The sequence below is a fragment of the Pseudopodoces humilis genome, chromosome 15 (assembly GCF_049639895.1).
Source record: "Pseudopodoces humilis isolate 2021_Gansu_Grassland_sample_001 chromosome 15, ASM4963989v1, whole genome shotgun sequence".
Lineage (NCBI taxonomy): Eukaryota > Metazoa > Chordata > Aves > Passeriformes > Paridae > Pseudopodoces > Pseudopodoces humilis.
Window position 1 is genome coordinate 14148892 of NC_142214.1, and position 17167 is coordinate 14166058.

At 38.8% G+C, this 17167-nt stretch overlaps 1 protein-coding gene across 5 annotated transcripts in view; it reads right to left on the minus strand.

Moving 5' to 3' along the window:
- AFF2 (ALF transcription elongation factor 2) overlaps nucleotides 1–17167 on the minus strand; it is a 339956-nt gene that overhangs the window by 286630 nt on the left and 36159 nt on the right. For 4 of the 5 annotated variants that reach the window (XM_088062757.1, XM_088062759.1, XM_088062760.1 and 1 more), the window contains exon 1: nucleotides 7179–7262. The exons of the other annotated variant lie outside the window; for it this stretch is intronic. In XM_088062757.1, the coding sequence (XP_087918883.1) occupies nucleotides 7179–7243 (65 nt within the window). In that variant the 5' untranslated portion in view covers nucleotides 7244–7262. Of the gene's footprint in view, nucleotides 1–7178; nucleotides 7263–17167 lie in introns of those variants that run through there. 5 annotated transcript variants of the gene reach the window in all.

Consider the following 17167-nt stretch of genomic DNA (forward strand, 5'->3'; position numbering starts at 1 on the left):
CCTTTAATGCTGGGAACCTCTGGGTGTCCCCTGGTCACCAGTGAGCAAGGACAGGGCACAAACAGGGCTCTCCAATCGACTGATGCAGACCTGAATGGGAAGCAGTGAAGACACAGCTGCACAACCCAGCCCTGCACCAGCCGGCTGCTTAGTGCCCCTCAGGCCTTGGGAAGCAGTGGTCTGGAGTCATTTGAGAACACTGCCCATGTCTCCTGTGTGAATATTTTAAAGCAGTCGTTCTTCAGGAGGGTACAAGCAGCTCACCCTGCCTGTGGATTGGGTTGCAGATCGAGCCTGTGAGAAAAACTTACCCTGGAGCTGTCAGAAGGGTTGCTTTGGAGGGTAAGGTAACAGTAGGGAAATGGGGAAGAAGAGACTCACAGATGAACTTTCACTTTCAGTCAAATTTCCATTTCTAACAACTTCTCCTATTTCAATTTCCCAGAATGTTGATATATTACACTAATTATAAGAATGACCTTCTCCCCTTCTACATTTTTTTCTTCCTTCCACTGCTCCAGTAAATAGATTTACAGTCTAATGTTATTTCTGTGTATGTCATGAGAGCCATTCCAACAGCAACAGGGCATTACGAAAAAAGCAGTCAAAAGGTAATTAGAAATCTTGCTGAAATGTTATGTTTGTTACATGAGAATTACAATGAATGTTTCAATGAGCCTCAAAGTTCATCCTTAACATTGATAAGTGGGTTTCTGCCAAGAAATGCACAGCTGGTGACAGCAGGGATTCAGGGTTTGGGAGGGACACACACTTCTAAGGTGAAATTGGAGACAGGGATTAGAATCGAAGAAAACAAAGGAGGTCTTTATTCCTGGAAATGTTAAAGTCATTTTTCAGTGGCAAAGGAAATGCCATTTTTATAGCACATACCTAATCTTTTCCCTAGTTTTGATAGCAGATGTTTAGTTACATAGGTACAAAGTGGGATTCCAGAGCTAGAGCAAAGAAAATGGCCATCAGGTTTTCTGACTTTGCTCCTCAGCCACAACAGTACCACATCACACTGTGCCTTGTATGTGCCCCATTGTCTACCCGGTACCTCTAGCTCCACGTTAACTAAGCATCTAGAAAAATGAAATATTGATAAGCAGGGTTAAGTTGTCAAAAAAGTGATCCCAGCACTCTGGAACTGCAGATGTGCAGAAGTAACCCACAGGTTCTAACATGATATTCCAGACTGCTCCTACCCAGAGTTACAATGCTAATTGCCACAGGAATATTCAATGTAGCCTGCCTGAAAAGGCAACCTGCTGAAATAACTCCTATGAGGTTGTTTCCAAGCACTCTCAATTACTTTAAGTAATGTTTCATTTTTTCTTAGTGGTCCATCTCAATTGCATTTTTTCAGTCCTCTGAATGACAATTTACAACAAGTTCCAAAATAATACCCACAGATTGCAGCTGCTATTAAGGTTAATTAATTATTGTTTCTGGAAACTGTTGAGCTTCTTGAATGAAAGGTTACACATTGTATATCAGTGCTTCACTGATATTAGAGGAGGCAAAAAATACATGTTTTTCTTATGAAAATTAATTCTCTGGCCTGTTTTTTAGACCTCTGTACTGCAAACTAAATTTGTCTAGCTGCTTTCTATATAGTAATGACTTACAGATCATAATATCTTTCCTGGGAAGAGACTTCAAAATTGCACCAGCACTTTGGAACATTCTGTCAGCATCAGAGTTACACTGCAAATGGTTTAAGAACATAATTTTTTAACAATAGGGCCTTATTTCTCCTGAAAGTTAACATCACTGAGGTATTTCACTATTATCTAACTCCATTTGCACTTACATTTGCTTGATTATGTGGCTTTGCCAAGTTGTACTAATACAAATTATAGATTATTGTTTTGGGATATACTCTTTTTTTCAGTTGTATTTTAGAGCTGCACAATTTGTATGTGGTTGGTATTCTTTGCAGTTTACTTTCTACAATGTATGTGGTACAACCACATTGCCATTTAGTATAAAACATTAGGTTAAGGCCATATACTGCCTAGTTTGTGAGAAGCCAGAGAAATTTTCCTGAGAAATAAATGCATGCCCTAAAGCCATTTCTGCAAAATACTAAATGGTAAACAATTACAATGCTTATGCTAAGCTCTGTGTTAACAGCTGCATGTATTACAGACTGACACACAGAACATTGATACAGCAGGGCCTGTACAGAACGTATTTAAAACTGTATTTCAAAACTTGTAACATGCCAACATGCAAATTAATAAATTTTTCTTTCCAAATGTCACCGACATGGTGATTTCCTGCCAGCCTGAACATCGTTCTCCTGAAGCAGTAAAAGTAACACAGTCAATCTCCTCTGAATCCTATCTCCCCTGCTTCCTGCAGGGTCCCTGGGAGTTTATGATTCATATTCCAAAAGCTGTATGCAATAGCCCTTCGGGGATATATATTAATGAAGAAATTTTCTCATGCCAGAGCTGCCTCTTTATTGGAGTACAAAGGGTACAGTCTGCTCTGAGCGGCTTTTTAATTTCTCATAATTAACCCTGCCAGAATTAACATCGGTGGCATCACTGACAGCAAATTAAAGAAGCGGTATCAGCAGAGTTAAAGCTTTTTCTGCCTTCCCTTCTCCCTCCTCCCCTTTACAGCCCCCCCATTTTCTGTGTGTTTAAAGAAGAAAGTTCTCAAAGTCTGACAAGGCGATCATCCTGTCATTGCACTAAGAGCCCTGCTGGGAGAGGTATGATTAGAGCATTTCCAGACTTCCCTGCCGTTAATACCAACCTATTTCAGCTCTTAACTGGCCTCGTGCCATGTAGATTTGTGGCAAAGAACCATGGTTTCAGTTTCTTTCGCTCTATGAGGTACAGTGGCTCACCTGATCTCCTCTGTGAGCTGATGGAACCAAGATCTAAAGCCCTCTACAGCATTCAGACAGCTTCTTCTACTGACAGCGTATTAAAAGCCAGATCAGCTGTACTTTGAGTCTCTTTAATCTAGCATCATAATACCAGCCCCTTTTACACAATTCTGGGCAGAAGATGAAAACATACTAGGAACACCAAGATACCCAAACAAACACATTTTTTTCTTCTGTTAAGCCAGAAATAAATGTGTTAAATTTTGATATCCCTGCAACCACAGCCACTTAAATGTAGAATTTCAGACAAAGAGGAAAGGGATGGACTATCAGTGTCCTACCTGATTTTCTCCACTGCATGTCTGAGAGGAGAGAGGGATCCTGAGGAAAGGCCAGGGTGGTGAATGCCATTATAAGAATTACAGTTTAAGCCCTCCTGTCCCATTTGAGTGCTCTGAGTATCAAAGCCCTAGAGATCAAAACTAGATTGGCTTACATAAATATTTACCCCATTGTTTGATCTTCTGCTGAAAACTGACAAATTATGAAGCTGAAAGGTCTACCAAAGGCAAGGTATGATAAGACTGCTGCTGTTACAGTCACATGAGAAGTAACAGTGGATGAACCAAAAAACAGTGTTCTTCATTCATCGGCCGACTGATTTTCATGGAAATCATATTTATTGATCCTCTTATTCCCTCTCTATAATCATAGCCTTTAGCAATGAATTAAACTTGTGATCATGGTCGCTTTGCTTTCTGCAGAGAACCTAAGGCACATACATCTTGGCACATGATCACACAAGGAGCTGGTGATTTTAAAGCCACAAGGAGAACTTCCAGTTCTATGCTGCTACTCTGCACTTGCTTTGTTTCATACTGCCTTCTTCCCATGAGCCTGGCATTGCATCCCACTTAGAACTTCCAAGTGTTAAAACATTTGCCTGGACTTCAAAATGTCTACGTAAATACAGGATGAATATTTTGCATAATGCTTTATGTGAAGCATCTTCCATTACCTGGTTACTGCCATTAACATCAATCTAAAAATCCCAAATCCACGGACCCAATAATATTTTCAGAGCTCTGATGGCTTAAGACCAAGAATAGGGATTTCCATCAGCAGGGGGTAGAAGTTAGGGAGAACACAATGGCTCTAAGCAAGCATGTGACAGCTAACAGAGGTGCACACACACTCTTCTCCCTGACAGACCACAGACTGCACTGTAAAACACTGCAGTCGGTGTAGCACTGGAAATGTGCCAGTGCTACCAGAACGAGGATATGCTTCCTGCATTGTCATCTCACTTGATAGGCACTGTTTGAACACAACCTGTGAGCAATTTCAGTGTGCCATAGAGCTCACCAGAGGGAAAGGATCTGATTTACATTCAGTGGTCTGAAAGGTCACAGCAATGATGGTGCTGCAGATTACTTGGAGATATGACAGCAGCATCAATTTCTTGAGACTATAATATTAAGTGTTTGTGTGTGTCTCTGTACATAAAAATACATGTATAGCTCTGTGAGGAGAAAACTAAATTGCTAAATAACTTTCTGCATTAAAACCAGGAGACAAATGGATTTTTGCAAAAGTTATCATTATCTTAGACTTCTTCTATGCAAAACAACCCCGAGAGGGAAAGAGCTTAGGACAGTACTGGTTCCATGAATGTCTCAGTTCACAATGGAAGAGGGATGGTCTGTAGCACCAAAGTACTGGACACCTACCCAAAAAGCAGTTGAAAATGAGAGCCGAATATGCTTTGAAAACAAGCTCTTCAGTTGGTTACAATTCCCATGTAACTCCAGCTGAGAGCTTTATGGGAATGTCAGTTTTAGTCATCACTGAATTGTCCTGCATGCAGCTACAGTCCTGGACCATATTCTTGTCCACCTTTAACTTCTCTGATCTATCTAAAAGTTTCAGCATTTTAATTAATTCCCTGTGACTCTTCCCAACAAACGCTACAGGTGAGATTATCAGCTGCAGGGAATTTCTGGGGTTGAGTCTCGATGGTCCTCAGGGAATTACGAGAGGTTTCCAATATAAAGGTGGCTGATATTCACACACCCTTCTGACTTGGTCCTCTTGATTTTTTTATTATTTCCATTACTAATGTACATCTTTATAAAGGTCTACAGATAACTTGGCTGGCAGTGCTGTAGCATAATAAGCCAGGAAAGGGGGAATACATATGAAAAGAAACAATTTGAAAATAAACAATACACATTAAAAGAAGGCTAAGAATGCTTAGAGCAACTGGGAAGGTATTTAGAGCTTAGTGTAGAAAAATCTCTGAAGCCATTTCTTCTGTGTGTGGCTGCAGTAAAAGAAATAGCAACAAGGACACAGAGATGCACCAAGGGCTGCAATACAAATCATAGGAAGCAAGGTGATTTCTCTAATAACTACTTCACAACTGGAATTCTATCCACAATTTTAAGCATCACATAGGTAAGTTAATTTTACTGTAGAGGGGGTGCAGCTTCAGAAACCTTGACTAACCTTGGGTACTTAAAGATCTCATGTCAAGACGGGTCAAAGTGGTTGAATTTATTCTTGCAAGGAAAATTTTCATATAGCACAGAGATGTGGGAGATGGGGAGAACTTGTTCATTACCAGTCAAAATAAAATACAGCAAAAACTGGCCTTCATTTCACACTTGGAAATAAAGAGCCAGTATCTGTTATCAGTGATAGCTATAACAGTCTCATTGATTTCAATGAAAGCTGCAAGAGTGCATCTAACTGAGGAATCTGGATCACAAAATGTAAAGAAAAATAATTTTGCTTAGAGAGTAATGAATATGCCATATTATGCTGTCAAATAATATTATTGCCGCAAAGTCTCAATGAGTTTATGAAACAGATTGATATTTTTATAGTAGAGAGTAGATTGAAAGAGAGAAAACAAAATGAAGATTAAAAAAAGGTAAAAGAAAGCAGGCTTACTGGGCCAAATGGCTTTTTCATGTCCATAAATTGGTAAGTGTATTTCTAATTAATTTCCCAATTCAAACAGCCAGAAATAAAAAACAGCTTTTGAGTGTGCTGTGAACTCAGGAGAGACTCTGTAGACTTGGGCAAATAATAGTATAAAATGGTTTATGAAACCAGAGGGTTTATGGTCTATAAATAACTTCCATGTATTTTTATTCTTTACACGTACAATATTACTGAGGACTGGATGATAGCTTTTCACTGCTGCCTGGTTGACTTCTTCCACACACACACCCAAGGTAATGACGATATTGATCCTAAAGAGACATTTTTTGAGACAGATAAAAAAGCCACACAACTGAACTAATAGAAAGGGCCTAGCAACTTTAGTGGTAAAGCTGCAGTCTTTTAAGTGAACAGCAATTGGCCATACAGTTTAAAACCTACATCCTAACAACTTCAGGGGTCTAGTGTGAAAAAAAAAAAAGAAAAAAAGAGTAAGCCATCTAAAAGATGACTTATGGCAGTTAGTGCTTCTAACAGCCCTTTAGATAGCTAACATATACATTTTTTAGGAATCCAAGTATAATTTAAACCAAAAAAAATACATGAGATACATGTATTTGTCAGTGTAAATAAGAGACTCACTGAGAAAATGCTTCTGATCTTTAGATTTACAGCATGCTATTTTTTGGCTAAATGTGCAATTCAAAATGTGCCTAATTCCTAAAATCCATATATGTGACACTGCCTGGGTTTCCATGACTACTGCTCTGAAAACCATATTAATTATTCAAGAGGTCCATGCCATTCTCCCTGTGTTCCATAAGGAATGCTGGGAAGCACTGTCTGCCTTTATAGAGCAATACAGATATTTAAAAGGACTGCATCGCTAGCTCTAAATACCACAGATATTTTCTTACACTATGACATCTGCAAGATAGGTCCCATAAATATTATCCAAACACTCCAGTGCATCAGCACAGAAAGAAAAATGAAAAAAAAAAACAAACAACAAAACCTCCAAACCAGAAAAAATTCTCCTCTTTGCTTTTTTTTTTCTCTGTTTCACCAATCTTCAAAAAGGTGCTTTAATTCTAGTCACTGTTTATCATCCTGATATAATCCTATTTTAAACAAAGTCAACTAGCTTGCATGCAGGAGGGATTAATCGCCTGTGTTTTTCTAGGGGATATAGTTTCAAATGGTGAGACTTACATTAAATCAAATTTCTCACATCAGCTGTGACTAAGCAGCTGTTTGCCATATCTGTTGATCTCTGTATATTTTAATAACCATAATCAGTGCAGAGAACATTTTTTACAGATAACATTATCAAAACATGCTGTAACAAAGTGAGAAATGTCAGTGTTGGAGCAGTACATACCACCGCCGACGTCCTGTCACAGCGGAGCGATCAGTGCCAATCACACCACAGCAGCACTGGTGCATTACGGGGCCAATTACCCAAAGGCAGAGAGGAGAGGAAAGTGGGCCAGATCCTCTTCTAGTGGGAGCAGAACAATGGAGTTATCACAGACTTATACCGATGTGATTGAAACCGTAATCTGGCCCAGCATCAATCTTGCCGAGAATCGCTTGGGATCTCAGATTGGCATACATGTAATACTCAGGCAGCGCTTATGCAAAAAGTCCATAGGATGTAAGAGAAAATGAGAGCTTTTCTACAGAATTTTGTAAGTCAAACCACTACAGAAAATGCCACTACTTAGATATATTCTAGATCTCAATTAAACAGTCTCTATTCCTTCCATATTTTAGCTGCAAAAATAATATTCTTTTTTTAATGACTACATGCTTAGGGATTTTTTTTCTGCTAAAGAAAATGTATTTATTTTTTCTTTCCAGAACCTTCAAGTTCAGCTCTATTACATTCTCCAGTAACATCTACAGCATATCTGCTGCACATGCTGCTGTTCTTTTACCTTATGTGGGGATTTAACTGGTAAGGTGAATCTGAATTTCCCCAAAGCAAGGATACAGCCTTGTCACCACATAAAAAAGTGAACAGTGAAAACATAGCTCCAGATTCAAGGCCTACTGAAATCACAATACCATGAACACATCCCTGACTGACACTCCCTGAGCATGATCAAATACACAATAGTAAACAACCAAAAAGTGCAGAAATATTTTCAAGTCTCAGAACCACAGGAACGCCCACCATGCATGAGCCTACCTCTCCCCATGTCCTGTCTCTTTACAGTTCATCTTTATAGCAGATCCCATTGTCCAAGTTGGTCAGCATCCTGACATGGGCCACAGCACAGCAGAGATGCAGGAGCAGAACCCAAGACTGAGATGGCAGTTTTGTCTGAGATCTCCCACATACTCTAGCATCCACTCACCTCCTCTCCACATCTGTTCATGTTTGCTGGATGAAGATCTCTGCCCCTCGGGCTGTGTACAGCACCGAGCACAATCCTCACCCTCCCCCAGATCAGCTCTGGGATCAAGACATTATTATGATATAGCCAATACACTACTACATACAACAATCATTTCCAGTTGCCTATTTTCAGGGGTTTGTTTTTTTAATCTTCCTCCCAAACACATTTCACTAACAGGGCACCATCATTACTATTATTATTTACTATTCAGATTGCAGCTCTAGCGCCCACAGTGAGCTTTCTTTATTGCTCCCAAGTTCTTACTTGCCATATAAAGTGCTCCATCGAAATACAGATAAAAAGTAATTTCCTCAAGAGCAAGGTGTGAACTGAGCATACTTAACTGTGCACTGTTATATCAACTGTATAATGTTGCAATAAAATTCCAAAACAATGTGATTAAAAATTATACCAAATGAGGATACCTAGGTGCCGTAGCCAGTCAAAGCACATTTATCCAATCTAAATTATATGCTAAGCAAATAAAATAAACATGCAATTTGCTAATTAAAGTGCACTCTCATGTATCCTGTAACCACCATAAATTATACAGCAACATTTAATTTTTTGACTGTTCAGCAATGTTTATGACTGCTTTACTAAATTAACAGAACGAAGGGGGCAAATTAGTAGGAAAGCAGTGCTTTTCCCCATTTCCTTTCAAATTTATTTTTTCCATAGCTCTTTTGTTCTGTTTTTTAATAATTGAACCTTCCCAAAACAGCATGTTAATTTTACTGTGGATTTTCTCCATTTTTACTTTTAAAGCTCTACTCTATTCAATGCCAGCTACTTGCTTTTGCACACTCTCTTCCATATGGAAGTCAGTTTATCTTATTTGAACAATCCTTTCATAAAAACTCCATGCTCAAAGACCCCACATTTGGACAATGACAAAAATGATGGTTTTTCCCCCTCAAATAAGATGACAGTATTTCAATCCTTTCATTTCACCCAAAACCTACTGCCCAAATCACAATGACTGGGTTCTAGTTGAGGCTGTGAGCCTTCCATCATCTGGAGTCAAATGCTGAAGGCATTCCCAGACTCCACTCGAGAGGAACTGTGAACAGTGGGGTTTGTTTTCTTTTAAAATCTAAGGTCTCAGACTCTTGTTTGCCTGGCAACCAGGTTAGCTGTGTTTTAAACTTCTGACAAACAAACTTCTTTTATCCCAGACTGTGGTCAGGTAAAGAGGAGTGGGGGACAGAAGCCACTGTTCAGCCCCTGAGTCTATTCTTTTCTACAACATAAACAGTTAAGGGATCTGACTCTTGTTCCAGTTTCTTGCTTCCCCATTTACCACCTTTCTTCTTCCCTTTGCACTCATATGGAAGGCAAAATATCAACAATTCGTAACTATGATGATGCAAATTGGTCATTTTCAAATTCATTCAACACCCAAATATTAAAATTCCTCAAAATTTTCTATCTATCTGAACTTCAGAGACCACGTATGACTAATGTGCTCTTGTAAGTTAAAATGAAAGTATCAGACCACAGGACAACCTTTGCAGTTGGCCATTACCTCGAGCAACAGAAGATACTGTTCAGTGGTATTAGCACTGGAGCTGATGTTCTGCACCCAAGAGTTACCTGCAGGTTATCTGCAGGGTCCCCCAACCCCTATATCCCACTGGCACACTAAACCCTCTAGGAATGTGCAGTTGATCACACGCTGCCTGGCCTTCCTGGGTAGCAGTGCTCCTGAGACAGTTTGGCAGATTCTGATGCATTCAGAAATACAATTCTAAACTAACACACAATTGCCGATACACTGGAAGAGTTTTATGTAATTTTAAAAATTATTAAGGGCATAAAATCTTTCAGCTGAAGCCAAGGACCACTCTAAGAAGCCCCAGATGGCTGTATCTGAACAAGGTACAGAAACTGCTTCTGAGAAAACCTTCATACAGAGGTCAAAGTGCTTTGCTGGAAATGTACAATGTTAACACCCTAATGTCAGTAAATTCATCCAAAAATTAGAATCTTTGCTGAGCTATTTTTTTCTAGAATATTCTAGAACTGAATGCTATCAGAAACTGGTCAGCAGATACTCTGCACAGAGTAGGGTTTCTAACAACAAAGCAACCAAGGAACACTTTCTCTACCTTTTAGTCGCACTTGAGAAGAATAATATTGTTTCATACATGTCCTCCTTTCACAGCAGCTGAGTGGACCTGTACTTTGTTTATTACAGATGCCTTTTTAATTGGTATTACTTTGCTGAGAGGATCAATGAGTTACCTCAGTGCTGCCTAATTTGCAGTTTTGCTCCAAGACCTTTTCCCTTCCCTAGAAATACTCCTAAATTCCTGTCTTCAATGAAAACTGCCTCTCACTAGAACAAGGAAATAATTTTGCAATCTAATCTGCCTCCTGAAACCTTGCCTAAAGACAGCTCCTGCCTCATTGGTTATTTATTTTTTGGGAAATGGGAGGAAAATGCATTTCTTTTTGTCTTTCAGGCCATCCTTTTTCTAATTTTTCCTGACGAATGGCATTTAATATTGCTTCTGCAATGAACAGAAAGCACTGGATTCTCTTGAAAACAAAATGTTGCCATTTAGGAAAAAAAAAAGGAAGTTAATTTCTTCTTCTTCTTCCACATCCACAGAGATTAGTTAACTAGAAAATACCCATTATGCCTTGCCATGGAGGGGGGTATGACACCATCTCTCAAACCTCTGCTTATGCCATGTCATGTAAAATAATTTTAAGTACTAGACAGAAACAGTCCCCCCAACCCTGCAGGTTTAGGGATGAATCATAGTTTCTGCTCTCTGAATTACATCTCCACCTGTTTTAATTTTGGGGATTGGAACTTGATCTTGGACAAAGAAAGTTGATGCCAACAGCTCATGAAGCCAGTGCCCATCAAAGAGATGTGCCGGCTTTAAACTGAATGGCCCATGTCAGTAAATACTGTGAGGCGGAACACAACATGCAGGGACACCATATGTGATTTGAAAGGAATCAGCAAATGCCTAATTCAGAGGCTTTAGAATGGATTCACTTAGCATTGGTGAGGTTCTAGACTCAGTAATACTTGGTCCAGCTGTTTATCAGACTTAGCACATTTACATATGACCTTCAATTCCTCCTGCCGTCATCCTGCCAGCTGAGAAAAATCAATAGTGCTTTGTTGTAAGGTTGTGAAAAATTCCAGAAGTGCAAGATAAGCTACTCTCTTGGTTCAACCCTAATAGCCAATGGAGCTCAAGGGAACTCACAATTACCGGGGCTATGGCTCACTGTTTCTGTGGTATAATGCCTTAAGAATATTTTAATGCTGGAAAAAAATATATGCCATCATTTCAAAATTTCTATCTGCAAGATACTTACATATGATGACCTGGGAAGCCTTCATATGAGACCTGAACTTTTGGACAAATGGAATCAGGTGGCCTCTCATCTCCTCCTTCTCCCAGCATGAAAAAGCAAACTTACTTTAAAATAAAAAACAGCGGTACAAAGCATTTTTAATTAATTCCCAAATTACATATAAGAGCCCATTTTATAGGAAAAAAAAAAGCAACTGAGTTACAAAAGAATTCAAGCATCTTATTTGTGAGGCAGGATTCATCTATGTTTTACCACTGTGAAGCCAAAGGAACACCACAGGGCTGAATTGTATTAGACTAGACTTTCCAAAAATAAAGATCACAGCCCTGCCTGTTGACCTCTGCGGGATTTTTGCCTAAGTGACTGCAAGATAAAGCCTTTTGACATAAAGAGGAATGAAACTGAATTCTAAAAGAAAAATGTGGAACAGAAAATGCAAGGCAATTATCTGATTACTAATAGGAAGAGGTACAGAGCCATGAAGTATAATGTTCAAGGGATTATCCAGCTTTGAACAATGCTTGCTTAACAGCTGCTACCGAACTGTGGTTTGTGTACTTGGCAGAGAGTTTCATTAATGATAATCTACAGTGTTTACAGCCCATAGGCCTCTAAATATGTTAAGAACCTTTTTTATTTGTGTTTTATAATCCTTTTCCCTTATGTTTTATGTTTTTCTTGATATTTTTGAGATCTGAGGGGGTTTATGTTTCAAAATGATTCATTCTGCTCTGACAACTGCAGAGCAAGATTGCAGTAAATGTTCCCTTGTTATCAAGACTATGTATTTATAAACAGAAAGGAAAACCATCTAAATTCATACCAGGATTTGGATCACCACCAGCTAATACATTCAGATGCCAATATACAGTGCTCCATTGTTTACATGTGAAAGTAAATGTCAAACAGAGGTGTCTTTGCCAGTTACTAGATATTCCTCAGTCACTCCTTGGATCTGTCAGGTTGCAGCAAATTGAAACTGCCTTATTTTTGACATTGCATGTGACCTGAACTTCATTTAAGGGAATCCTGCAATTATTTTAAAGGTACAGTATTGATTAAGACCTAGATTTGCTTTAAAATTTGGTTTCAAATGCTTCCCTGATCTGTTCTCTATGGCAACACTTAGGTAACATCAGGAAAACAGAACATAATTAAGAATATAATTTTGTTGTGGAGGGCATTATGTATAATGCAGTACACTAGGAAGATCATCACAATTCAAATGCCAAGTCACCGAGTCCTGGCTGCAATGCTTTGAACACATGCTATTTCAGTGGCCATGATTCTGTCATGATAAAACCAAAGGAGATTATTACTTCAAAGCAATTAGCATAGCTAATTCTGACACAGGGCAACACACTTCTCCTTCAGTCTTTCCTCCTCTTCTGTGCTCTCCCCCTCGTTGTGATGGGATTTGTGTGGGTTTGGCGGTGGCCGCGCTCAGCTCCAGAACCTCCTGCCAGGCTGCGCTCCCCGGGCACTGCAAAGCTCCATGCACCCACTCGGGGCCAGCCAGGGCTCCAGAGATGTGCCATCCCCACTCCAGCTGGTTCCACAGGCCCAGGGACACCGCATCTCAACCCACTGGAGCTCTGGGGTTTTCACACTGGCCCTCCTGAGCACTGAGCTGCTGAGCCAGCCTCACTAAAATGTACACTTGAAAGAAATCCTCTCCCCTCCCGATCACTATTGGTTTCTATAGAAACAAGAAGGAACCTGTGTTCTTCTCTAAATTTTCCCCTAATGCTTTTTGCAGACTGTGTGAAACCAATTTTTTCTAAGGTTTTATGTTTTTGTTTTTTGTTTTAGACTCCACAGCCCTTTTTTTCTAACCTAATTCACCCAATTAAAGAACAACAGATTAGATAAAAAATGGGCATGGGGTCTAAATTTTAAGCAACTCAGTCCTATGCATTAACTATCTCTGGTCAATTCGTCTCTCCTGGGTCATTTTATGACTCAAGCATTTCAGAGTAAAGAGTTTAAAACAACGGTACATCACAAGAGTTAAAAGGGGTCAAGAGGATATTTACTTAACCACTAGTTGACTTTTTAACTTAGATATATTTCAGCAGTTACTGTATTGAAATGAAATCCATCTCCTCAGCATGCCCATAAATTATTCTAAAACTCCAGGGTTCCTATGCACGTTGTGAGTCACCACCCTAATGCCTGAAACTTCTTATTTAGAGAACTGTGATGTTTGCTTGCTTTGTTATTATTGTGCACTTCTCTGGAGACTGCATTTACACAGGAATTGCTACAGATTGTAAATACTCTATCTGCCTTGTTGTAATGATTACGCAAATATACTTGCAGTCAGTCATATAAAAAAAAATAAGGGCTGCTGAGCCATGAAAAATTGCTCTAAGACAGGTTTGACTTAAAAAAATTAGTGAAGAAAATCTTTACAACAAATAGACAACAGTAGCCAGAAGTGAAAGGAGTAATATCCCAGGAGGGATCTACTGTTCTTTCCTATCACAAAATAAAGGGAGCAATAATCATTATTCACACCATGATGATGCAATTTAATGCTGGTTTATAAAAACAATGAAGAGCACTCAATTTCAACATACACATATAACTTTCTTTTATTGTCAACCCATATTTACTCACATGTTTACTTGAGAAGTTTAATATTCATGCACATACAAATCACTTACTGTAGATAGTGAGTTGAGCTAAACAGAATAGAAGTTGATTATATCAGGCAGTTGCAGGTGGGACCAAAATGATTCCTGATGTCATACTAACACAGTAAAGTGACACACAGGACAGCTTCTCTCCACAGATCTGAAGGAAAAAATTCAGTACTAATACTGGGTTTGCTACTGTTGCTACCACACAACAGGTGCCAAGATTGTAAGAGTTGTAAACTGAACTAAGTGCTGTGTCAGATTCCTCCCTACTTAAACTCTAGGTCAGCACACAATTCTTGTACCACTATATGTAATGTTACGACCTTCAGCACCAGCTTTGAGGCTCTAGCACAACAATGGGCAGGGCTGAAGTCACCTCAAAGGCTCACTAAGGCACTTACTCAATAAGGCTGTTACTCAAAAAGGTATTTTTTCTCAAGGAAAAAGGAAAAAAATGCACTTATTTTATTGTTTCTTTAAGTAAATAACTTATGTTCTTTAATATATTTTTTCTTGTTAGATTCAATATGGCAGCTACAAATGCAAAACTAATTCAACACAGAACTAATAAAAAAAAATGCCAATGTTATATTTTTTGCAAAAGTCTATCATAGAAACAGCTGTTCAATCTTAATTGTTTCACATGGCCAGAGATAACCTGTCCCATAACTAACATATTTTCAATTTTCTTGGAAAAATAATTATGAAGTGTTTGCTCCATAGGCACTAATCGCACTAGAAATCATAAATTTGCGGAGGTTTTGTTCCATTTCACCATAGAAAAATATTCTGTCTATAAAGAATCATTTTCAGCATTCATTACACTTTGTAGTATTTATTACAAAAAAAAAAAAAAAAAAAAAAAATTAAAGCAAAACAAAACAACAAACAAACAACAACAACAATAAAAAAAAAAACAGTAAAACAAACCCCAAATAGAAAACCCAACAGTTCCAGCACAGACTGGCACTCCTCTAAGGTTAACATGAGAAAAGATGTATATGACTGGCTTATTCCAGCACTCAACAGACCATCAATGATACACTGATATTAATAAGGATGGAAATATTGAACGCCTGGCATAATCCCAAAAAATCATATGGTACCTAGTATGCACTTTCTCATCCTGTCTCTCCAGGAAGAAACAGCTCTCTAGAGCTTCACACACAGATTTTAAGGGATATATTGGTCAAAAAGGGGGAAGGATGAAAATTTCACACCAAGAACCAGAAGAAATGTGTGCCACAGCTGTTACTGTCATACCTAGAAAGAATTTAATATAAACTAAACCCAAAGTGAACAGATATATTTTATGTAGAACAGTGCAAAACGTATGTTATTAACTAAATGTTAGTTCAGAAATCTCTGTGAAAGTGCAAAAACTCTTTGCCAACATTAGACTATACTGAAGTCTACATGTCCCTAATATGGCAGTGGGGGAAGAAAACCCACGTGATTGAAATTATACAACTTCTAGAAGTAGGAAAAAACAGCAACGTAAAAAACCCAAAAACTTTAGAAACAGATGCAGCAATACACTTTGGGAACAGCAGAATATGCCCTCATTCTTTACCTTACTCCTGGTTTACCCTACATACAATTCCAGGACGCACCTGCGCGTGGCTAGCTCCAGCTCTTGTGACACAGGTAACGGAACCCTCTGCCTGTTTGCTGTGGCTGCTATTACAAGATTATGTAGCAAAACAAGAATATCCAGTTGTTGGTCATTGATTTATCTGTAAAAAAGTAACTGTAAAAATGATAGAAGAGGTTCTGTACTAGACAGTCTTGTGAAACAGTTTATTACTTAAGTATTAATGACCCGTTTAGAGGTCTTTACTGGTCAGGTAATGACCAGCTAAAGGAGTTAAGGGCCCGAGGCAAAGCACTCTAATAAAACCCTGCATAGAGCATGTGTTTGGTTCCTCCAAATTCTATTAGGAAAGAGAAGCGTAAAGGGTAATGAAAGACATGTCCAAGAGGCACTTGTATCGGCCCTCTCATTTTATATTTGGCATAACACACATGGCCTTATTCCAGCAGCACAAATCATTCCTTGTTTATACTACCACCTATCATGGAGAAGAGCAGTAACTACAGCTGAAAATGGCCAGCCAGGATGTTAAAGACCCTGTTGCTTTGGGCATATAAACCTTCCTCCAACTGAGAACCCATCCTGCTATTGGAACACCCACTGTCCTTTGCACCTACAAAGAACATGCGCTCCAAAGGAGAAGGGAGCCAATATATGCTGCCAGGCATCTCAGCCACCCCTGCCAGTCCTAAATCCTACTCTAGTAGTATTAAGAGTAGAGGGATTAAGTGCTTTGTGTGTTCCTGTGCAACTCTACTTGCATATGAATGTCCACTTGCTTTTTATTCTTTGCATTATGAAAAAAGGCATATTAAAACAGGAGTTTAATATTGATATCTCCAATCTAAGACTGATGTAGAGCAGCTGTATATATATATATATATATATATATATATATATATATATATATACTTGCCAGTAAATTAGAAGTCAAGGGTTTGAACAGTACCCAGGGTCTTACTCTTGGCTTCAGAGGCAGGTAAAACACTCAGGCCCACACAACTGCATCTTGCTACTACAACCCCACAGCAGCATTGATTTTGGTCCTGATTTACAGCATCATTTGTTCTTGATAAGAGCAACCTGCCAGCACTACTCAGAAAAAAGTAAAATACAATCTAGGAGTGGAAATTAGAAGCGAGAGTGGATAAGAGGCTAAGAGCTGCTAAAAAAAATCGGTCAAGATTCCTGTATTTGCAGGACAACATGCTTCTCAACAGCAAGTGAGGATAAAGAGCATTCTGATGACTTAGTCCAAAAGTTACTTAATTTCAGTGTTTCTTCTTTGCCTATAGTATATTTCAGTGTTTACTTTAAAAACCACTCTGCAGTGTTTACATAACTAATTGTAATGACTTCTGTAGATTATTTCTAATTTTTT